Source organism: Ranitomeya imitator, chromosome 1 (assembly GCF_032444005.1).
Source record: "Ranitomeya imitator isolate aRanImi1 chromosome 1, aRanImi1.pri, whole genome shotgun sequence".
Classification (NCBI taxonomy): domain Eukaryota; kingdom Metazoa; phylum Chordata; class Amphibia; order Anura; family Dendrobatidae; genus Ranitomeya; species Ranitomeya imitator.
In genome coordinates, this window is record NC_091282.1 from 51,808,469 (window position 1) to 51,818,560 (window position 10,092).

The following is a 10,092-nucleotide window of genomic DNA, read 5'->3' on the forward strand; positions in this document are numbered from 1 at the left end:
CATTTGATATATGGTAAGGCTTTAATACTAGAGGTTAGGACAGTTCCGAATAGGGTCACCTTGACGCGGTGGGATGGCTTTTACTTTTTTCTTTTATCAAAATTATGGTAACTAAGTACCCTATGAAATTAATTTTGCTTTTATCTTGCGTTTTGTCTGTTTAGTGGCCAATGTCAACTTACAGTATATTCCAGTTCATCTCTTTAGGTTTCTGTTTCAGGTTTTTGCAGTCTGTGCAAATAAGAGCATGGCCTCCCTTTTCTTTGAGCTGAACATTGCATTTATATAGGTCCCCATGGCTGGGTGTTCGTTAGTCAGGGTCTTGGTCCTGCTCAGCCCTTATTCACACTTACGTGATTCAACATATGGTAAGGTTTTAATTCTAGAGGTTAGGACCATCCCGAGTAGAGTCACCTTGACGTGGCGGTGAGATGGATTTTACGCTTTTTCTTATTAAAATTATGTTAATCGAAGTACCCTATATTATTTTCATGCACTATTGCTGTTTATTTACTACAGGGCATTTGCTCTTTTCGTTTTTATCTTGGGTAAGGACTCATGCTTGTAAGCTCTTTGCTATAAAGCTTGCAATCGCAGCTGTGAAACCAGCTTAATTGCTGGACTTGGTGAGTTTCAGAGTCCCGGCACTGATATTGCAGAGACAATGCTGCCTCTATAAACCGTATCTGAGAGAACACAGTTTGGTCCAGGTTGCAGCCAGGAGAATACCACCCCTTGGATAGCAGGAAGCCAAAAGGCAAGGGAACGGTGTGCTCCTGCAGCCAGAAGGATAAAATAACCCTTTAACTCAGGGATGAGATTCAGTTGATCCTCAGCAGTTCACCCAAAATGTTTTTTTTTAAATGACAACCAGTTCAATGAACTAGTAGAAAGCTGGATGTCAACCTACTTTTTTTTCCTGGATTCAATTTGTTATTGTCTTTACAAAGCAAATACAATTGAACATACAGTATATGTGAGCCAGCGCTGCAGGGGCTGAGGGGCACTTATCAGCTCCTGCCCCAACATGGAGCAGCATGGTATTATATTCAGGTAGATTTGGAGGAATGGTGTGATAATCAGAAGATTGTGGAGGAGGGTTAGTGTATAGGCAATAGTTCGTATGAGTGGATGGTGTGGCGGTTATAATTCATTAGGACAGTGTGAAGGTTAGGTACCACAAGGGAGACAGTGTGAGGGTCATATTTTATACAGGGAGCAAAGTGATAGGTAATTATTTATTCAGGGGCATAGCATAAGTAGATAATTTTATTGTGGAGGCATTATAAGGACAATGTTATTTTTTAAGGACAGGATGTTCTATGCAGAATGCCAGAGAAGATGGAAGTTTACAGAGACTAATGGTGGAGGTAAAAAGTCATCATGGGGTCTGGACAAGATGGAGAAGAAAAGAACGAGAACGACTCCAATCAGAGACTTTGTCTAGTCATTACTGTGGTTTCTGTGTAGTCCACATTCGGATAATGGCTGGTAACAACTCCCAACATTTACTTATCATTGTAAATGGCATACTGGAAGTTGTAGGTTCATTTGATATAGATCCTACAACAGTTCGCGGAGTATAAAGTCCAAACGCAAATTCTTTATATTTAAAAAAAATAATTCTATTTATTAACACTATCGTAAACCAATAATACATACAGACTTGAAAGACAAAGTACATCCAGAGCTCGTGTGAGAAGGACAAAAACACTGTGGTCACCACAAAGAGATAATCAGCATGCCCATATGAATTTGCTCTGCAGATCTAATCATGTGCAAGTAAATCCAAAAAGTGCAAAGTGCAAAAGAGAATGCAGAGATTTAAAATGTTATATCCTCCAGGCAAACACAACTTATATAGCACATAATGTGTTCATAGCCAGAAAAAAAGAGAGGTTAGAAAGGGATACTGATCTTACCCATAAAGTATGTGCCAGTGTACAGTATGTCCTGGAAAGCAGCCCCGACGTTGGGCTTCCTCGGGGGCTGTCATTTTGTCAATTGATAAAATTGCATATGGTGAGAGCTGACTTGACATTGCATTTGTTTGTTGTAGTTAAGCTTGGTGCTGCATTCATGTATTGATGATGGTGCTGATGTTGTATTCATGTAATTCATGTATGGATGGTGGTCCTGGTGATATAGCCTTGTACTGAATGTGGTTCTGGCAATGTTTTCATGTACTGATGGTGGTCCTGGTGATATAGTCATGTACGGATGGTGGTTCTGATAATATTTTCATGTACTGATGGTCATTCATGCATTGAAGGTGGTTCTGGTGCTGTACTTATGCACTGATGGTGGTTCAGGTGCTGTATTTGCGTACTGATGCTAGTTCTGGCACGATATTCATGTACTGATGGTGGTTCTGGTATATTCATGTATTTACAGTTATTTTCTTTCTGTGTTAATGTACTGACAGTGCTTCGGATAGTATATTCATATTCTGAATATGGTTCTGGGTATGTATTCATGTTTTGATAGTGGGGCTGGTGATGTATTCATGTACTGATAATGTTTATGTAACTGTATTCATATACCTCTGGTGATTCAGGTGCTGTAATCATGCGCTGTTTGTGCTTTCTGTGCATTATTCATGCAGTGGTGATTATCCTGGTGATGTATGATTGTACTGATGATTGTTCTGGTGTTGTGCTTATGTACTGATAGTGATTTTGGTGCTGTATTCCTGTACCGCTGATTTTTCTGATGCTATATTCCTGTACTGATTATGGTTCTGGTAATGTATGCATGTACTGATGTTTATTCTGATAATGTATTCATGCACTGATGATTATTCTGGTGCTAAATTCCTGTGCTGATGTAGGCCCTAGTGCTGTATTCCTATATTGATGTCGGTTCTGGTACTTTATTTACATATAAATTATGGTTTTTGTGATGTATACATGTATATATACTGTATAGTGGTTTAGGTGATGTATTCATGCACTGATGATGGCTCTGGCAATGTATTTATGTCCTGATGGTGATTCTAGTGCTGAATCCATGTACTGATGTTGGCAGGAGAAACAGGAGTCTTACTTGGGTTTTGCCGAGTAATCTGTGCGGATTTTGTAATCTTATGAAATACTTGTATAACGCCTAGTACATTTTCAGTACTCAAATAGGTATTACTGTGTGTTATTTGCGGTGTCACATAGGACTGCAGGAAAACCAATAATTTTTTGAACAATTACTTTAATTTCATAGGTGAGGGAGGGGAGTGTAACTGTGTGTGGTCTGTGAATATTAGTGTAGTTAGAAAAAGGAAAGGAAACCTGTTGTTAAAAATTGTAGTCCCAGCCCTGCTTTTAGTATTTTGTGTTAATAAGGTGAGTTATTTTCGCAATAAATAAATGAGAATAAGATCTGTCTACAGTCACAGTTACCCCACTTGCTAATAGTTTCCAGATGGATATAGATTTCTATCCCCCAAAGAATAACACAAACAGTTAAAATACCCCAAAATAGCTACTGTATATCTTTTCTGATCACCATCGCAAAACAATTGCAAGACTATGCCCATTATGTGCCCCATAGTTCACAAGGATCTTAAATTAGCCAAAAATACTAAATAGTACCAATTAGGTGGCAAAAGAAAACATTAAAAACTGCTATAGATGTAATGTGCAGATCAGCTGTTGTCAGAGCGGAGCAAACTGGTGAAAATTTTATTTCCTGTCATTTTGCAAAATTGTACATTTTTTAAAGCTTATAAAGGAGAAATAGATGGATAGATAATTTACAGATAGATAATAGATGATAGATAATAGATAATACCTAAATATATTAATACATAGATAATAGATAGATAAATAATAGATGATAGATAGATAGATAGATAGATAGATAGATAGATGATAGATAGACAGATAGATATTAGATAGATAGATAGATAGATAGATAGATAGATAGATAGATAGATAGATAGATAGATAGATAGATAGAATAGATAGATAAATGATAGATAGATAGATAGATAGATAGATAGATAGATAGATAGATAGATAGATAGATAATAGATAGATAGATGATAGATAATAGATAGATAATAATTAGATAGATAATAGATATTAAATAAACAGATTGATAGATACAGTAGATAGAAGATCGATACTTTGGTCATAGATTGGAGAAATTAACCTCAAAATTAAAATATTTTGAAAAGTTCCATTTAAATCTATAATTATACGGCAATGGCTTAAGCAAACCAGTAATTCACTTCTAAGACAAAATATGAATTTTATGGGACGGCGTTTATGTAATGATGATGCCTCATTCTTGATTGATCGATTCAGTTGTTGATCATTACTTTTAAGCGTGCGCTAATCAGTTGACCTAATTTTCTGTACTATTCCAATGGACCAGTAAATTGTAGTATTTCTATCACTCCTTTGCACGGCGCCTATAGATGTTCGTCTATTGTATTTTATCGGACTTTTATAAAGATTTTTTTTTCGTATTGTAAACTGCTCTCATGAACACGACTGCAGAAGATACAAAAATTAGACGATGTCTAATTCTACCCAAGGCATGCACTACAAGTCTAAGCCTAGTAGTAGGTTTATGGAAAAATCCCGGATGCTGGCGCTAACTAGCCGCAATGTGTCAAAAGACAATGTCAACTCTGCTGCTCCGGTATGTGTGGCCGGTATATGGCGGTTTACAGGGTTTTGTATTAATAGAGGAGCAATTATATACCTAACTGCAGGTAACACCGGCCGGGGAGATGTAGGGGAAGCGTGACACTATTCCCGAAAACCATCCAGCCCTGATTAGTTGCAGCACATGTGATAACAGTGGTGGCCGGGCGACCTCTCGGGTTAATGGAGGCAGAAAGACGGACGTGTGAGCTGTAGAGACCAATGGTGATCTCATAGGTCAGGACTTACTAGACATGATATTACTGCAATACTGTCTGCTCTATGGTGATACATAGATTTATTAGATAGATAGATAGATAGATAATAGATAAATTATATATATACATATATATGTAGAGAGAGAGAGAAAATTGGCCTGGGCCCAGTGGCGTAACTTGAAACTCATGGGCCCCGATGCAAGAGCTCCAGCGGGGCCCCCAAATATTTTAAATCTTTAATAGCAATAGTCTATTATAGGCCAAACGGAATTTTAGGGCCCCCTAGGCTTCAGGGCCTGGGTGCGATTGCAACCCCTGCACCTGTTGTAGTTACGCCGCTGCCTGCGCCTAACCTGGACAGTGAAAACAAAAAATGGAAGCACCACTCCAAAAAAAAAAGTGAAAATTATAGGACTTTAATGGTGGCCCGTGTGGCGACATTTCTATTCATAGTGTGAACCATTCTCAAGCTTGAGAACCAAAACGTTGCCACATGGGCCATCATTAAAGTCCTATAATTTTCACTTTTTTTTTTGGAGTGGTGCTTCCATTCTTTCTTTCTTTTTTCTTTCTTTTTTTCTATCTATTATCTATCTATCTATCTATCTATCTATCTATTAGTTAGCGAGATAAAGTAACAGGTAGGTAGAAGAGAGGATATTAGATAGATATAGTTTAATTTCATGGATAGTCCGATAAATATTGATATTAGATAGATAATAGATAGATAGATAATAAATAGATAGATAGATAGATAATAGATAGATAGATAGATAGATGATAGATAGATAGATAGATAGATAGATAGATAGATAGATAGATAATAGGTAGATAGATAGATAGATAGATAGATAGATAGATAGATAGATAGATAGATAGATAGATGATAGAGAGATAGATAGATATATATGTAGATGAATACTGTAGATGGATAGATAGATAGATAGATAGATAGATAGATAGATAGATAGATAGATAGATAGATAGATAGATAATAGATAGATAGATAGATAGATAGATAGATAGATAGATAGATAATAGATAGATAATAGATAGATAGATAGATAGATAATAAATAGATAGATAGATAGATAAATAGATAGAGAGATAGATAGATAGATAATACATAGATAGATAGATAGATATGTAGATAGATGATAGATAGATAGATAATAGATAGATAGATAGATAGATAGATAGATAGATAGATAGATATGTAGATAGATGATAGATAGATAGATAATAGATAGATAATAGATAGATAGATAATAGATAGATAATAGATAGATAATAGATAGATAGATAGATAGATAATAGATAGATAGATAGATGATAGATAGATAGATAGATAGATAGATAAATAGATAGATAGATGATAGATAGATAGATAATAGATAGATATATAGATAGATAGATAGATAGATAGATAGATAGATAATAGATAGATAGATAGATAGATAGATAGATAGATAGATAGATTGATATGTAGATGAATACTGTAGATGGATAGATAGATAGATAGATAGATAGATAGATAGATAGATAGATGATAGATAGATAATAGATAGATGGATGATAGATAGATGGATGATAGATAGATAGATAGATAGATAAATAGATAATAGATAGATAGATAGATGAATACTGTAGATGGATAGGACATAGAAGTATTAACCCTTGTTGATTTCAGAAAATAGATACATAACAATTCCATTCGCAGATATGAAATGTCACAATATTGCAGTTTACGTTTATCCATAAACTTTCTGGATGCCAATGAAGCCATAGAGAGATACAAAGCAAATGACATCCCTACTACAATGTTGGTGCCATACGGCTATTCAGTGGGCAGGGATAGGTTATTGCGAGGCCATGGCTTCTGTTACCTGAGTAGGAGTCTTCCTTGGAGGATAAGTTCCCATTGTCGTCTTTGCTTTTCTGTGTCTACGAGAAAGAAAGGTCAGATATAGGGAGGTATAGAGGAGAGGTGTACATGTAGGTGCAGGGTAACAAACATGTCAGGGTCTCGGTGGTGGAGGTGAACTCATTATCGGCACAGTCCCTCATTGTGTATGGGATATAGGGTGGGCTAGGTACCATATGGGGCTTATTTGCATGTAGAGCATTTGCTCTCGGTGGCATTGTGTTAAAGAGCTAAACACATTGAAGATTTCATTCCTGTAGGGCATCTAGTTATCAATCTTATTATGCAGACATCGCCCATTCAGCCTAAAGCTGCATTTAAATAATAATAATTAGCTGTGAAGCCTGAGGGAATATTTACATCTTTGTAGCAAGGTTCCTCCAGTGAGGCATGACGGGGGCTGGAGTCTTTTGGGGTGGAAGAAGGATGTTCTGCGCTTTCAATTTTCTCCGTCTGGGTGTCGCTCCTTGAGCTGGAGAACGGGGAACGATCTTTGCATGTTTTCTCATTGCTTTCTACCAGTCCTCTGCTCTGCAAAAACTGACTGCTAAGACTTTCCTCTTCTTCCTCTTCGCCGGTCGGCTTATTGGTCTCCACATCTACCTCCTGCTCTTCGTCCGAGTCTGAGCTGTCACTTTGGTAACTGCAGCTAGTGCCGGGAGACACATGCCTGTCGTTCTGAAAGTCATCAAGGCTACCATGCAATTTGGCAATGCTCTCGGCGTCTTTGACCACAGGTCGGAAGGCGGAGTGGTAGCTCTGTTTTCTAATCGGGAAAGAAGGTACATCCAAGACATTGGTCCTGGATTCAGAGGAAGGTCTGATGTCGCTGGACACCGGGGAGCTGGAACATTCAGTTTCAAACAAGTTGTCACCGGTGTTGCTGAGGTTACTGGCATCACTCTGGTCCGCCAGCTCTAGGAAGGCCTGTCTCAAGGTTGGGTTGTCTGTGATGGAAGTAAGGGCGCTGGGTTGAGGCTGAAGATAAGTAGGAACTGGAAGTCCACCAGGGGTTCTTGGTGGCCAAAACATACAAAAAGGAGGGTAAAATGCATCTTTTCTACCAGGCCAGAATAGTCCTGACAGTGCACTGGTTTTCTGACCGTTGACTGCATCAGTGTCATCTTTTTTCTGACACAGGCCAAAGGCCGGGAAGGTGTATGGACTTGGAAAGAGGGTGCTGGCTGGGAATTTTTGCAACATGCCAAATCCTTTGCTAGGTACTGGAATGACAGGGTAACTTCTTTGGGCCTTGTTTGGGATGTTGCTGCTCTCTATCTCTTCTTCTTCTTCGAACCTTGGCCTCTTGTGGTTGAGGTCTTGCCCGATCATGTGTGGCAAGATCCCATTGGATGCCTTTACGGCGCCAAGACTTTGGCAGTGTGCATGACTTAAAGCCCTCTTACGACTGCCACCATTGAACATCGCTTTGACGTCCTCCCAGGCAAAGACCATTTCATCTGGAGGGCTTTTATCTGAAAGTTTTAGATGTCTTCTCCATGAATTGAAGTTGGCGGCGTCGGGCTGGGTATATTTCGCTTCTGGGGTCCTGTGTGAGTGGAAAATGAACTTGTTTGGGGAGAAGTACATGTTGCAGTAGGTGCATTTTATACACTTAGCTCTGGAGCTGTTGTACCTCGCTGGGATGAAGTTCCCCCTGCATCCCCATGCGCACTCATGAGTAACGTCAAATGCAAAGTTATCGGGAAGCTTTGGTGGTCTGTTTTCTCCTAAGAAGGACTTGCACAGTCTCTCAGCCTCCCTCTTAGTAATCATTCCACATCTTCTGGAAGATATGGGCATTGCTCCTGCCCTTCTCAAGATTTCCAGCTGAACTGGGGTGCACTGTACACAGGTGATACCCAGGGCCACCCGCCGGTTGTGGATCTCATTGTAGCTATAGTTTTTCAGGAGTGTATTAGAGATTTGGGCAAGGCACAACCTCTCCTGCCCATCTATGACCAGCGATACAATGGGGATGCCGTACAGAGTGACTTGGCTGACTTGGTTTGGTTTCATGTTAGAGTGACCGACTCTTGACTGAAGGGAGTCTTGTTGGTAGGAGATTGGAGGAGAGGGTAAAAGGTGGTCGTTTGCAGCTGTTAGTGGGCTCGTGGCCATTTCTCCACACCCCAGATGAAGGAAATTCCTCTTTCTGGTAATGCCTAAAATAAGAAAAAAATAAATGTTAGACTTTTCTAGATAAAAAAAGATAAATATTTCAAGGGTAATACGAGAAACTAAAGACAGATGGATGATTCTTAAAGTTTTATTTTTTTCAGCTGTCAATGACCACTAATTAGACACCAGGTTATACATTTGCCCCAAAATATCTATCTATTATCTATCTATCTATCTATCGATCTATCTATCTATCTATCTATCTATCTATCTATCTATCTATCTATCTATCTATCATCTATCTATCTATCTATCTATTATCTATCTATTATCTATGTATTATCTATCTATCTATTATCTATCTATCTATCTATCTATCTATCTATCCATTATCTATCTATTATCTATCTTCTATCCATCTATCTATTATCTATATATTATCTATCTATCATCTATTATCTGTCTATCTATTATCTATTATCTATCTATCTATCTATCTATCTATTATCTATCTATCCATTATCTATCTATTATCTATTTCTCCGTTACCTATATCTATTATCTATCATATATCTATGTCTATCTGTTCATCCATCTATATTTGTTTCCTTCTTAAACACTCTGTTTTATATTGTTACATTGTAGCCATAATTTGCATTTGTAAACAATAGGTGATACAGACTTTTGCTACAGGGTACTCTATGTACAAAGCAAAGGTTCCTGGTAATGTATCTATTAATTAAAATGTAATTAACCTCCTTACTGTGGCGGGTAACCCAGAGCCGTTTTCATTAGATCAGGATGAGACTCAGAAATAAAATGAGCATGTGTTTGTGTCCCGAGACTACAGGCAATATGCATTCATGTTACATAATCACTTTTCTTTTGCCAAAATTTGTCATATATTTTATTTTTGGAAGAACATTCAGGAAATAAAAATAACATAAATGAATGTAAAAATATCAATATAAATCAGAAAATAAATGTATCAAACTACGGTAAATCTAAATAACGCAAATCTTAAAAATAAAGGCAAAATACAAAAATGAATACCTTTAAATTAATTTAAAAAAATTGTTAATAAATAAAAATATATAATAAACAGTCATCAAAAATGTTATTAAATTGAATCATTTAGTACACGTTCGTTCCTATTCTATTCTACACAGCTGTATCTGTATAT

At 37.4% G+C, this 10,092-nt stretch overlaps 1 protein-coding gene across 2 annotated transcripts in view; it reads right to left on the bottom strand.

Annotated features, from left to right (window-relative positions):
- SKOR2 (SKI family transcriptional corepressor 2) overlaps positions 1–10,092 on the bottom strand; it is a 60,993-nt gene that overhangs the window by 35,450 nt on the left and 15,451 nt on the right. For both annotated transcript variants that reach the window (XM_069745348.1, XM_069745350.1), the window contains exons 2-3: positions 7,149–8,953; positions 6,751–6,808 (exon numbers count right to left, since the gene is read on the bottom strand). In XM_069745348.1, the coding sequence (XP_069601449.1) occupies positions 6,751–6,808; positions 7,149–8,909 (1,819 nt within the window). In that variant the 5' untranslated portion in view covers positions 8,910–8,953. The remainder of the gene's footprint in view (positions 1–6,750; positions 6,809–7,148; positions 8,954–10,092) is intronic.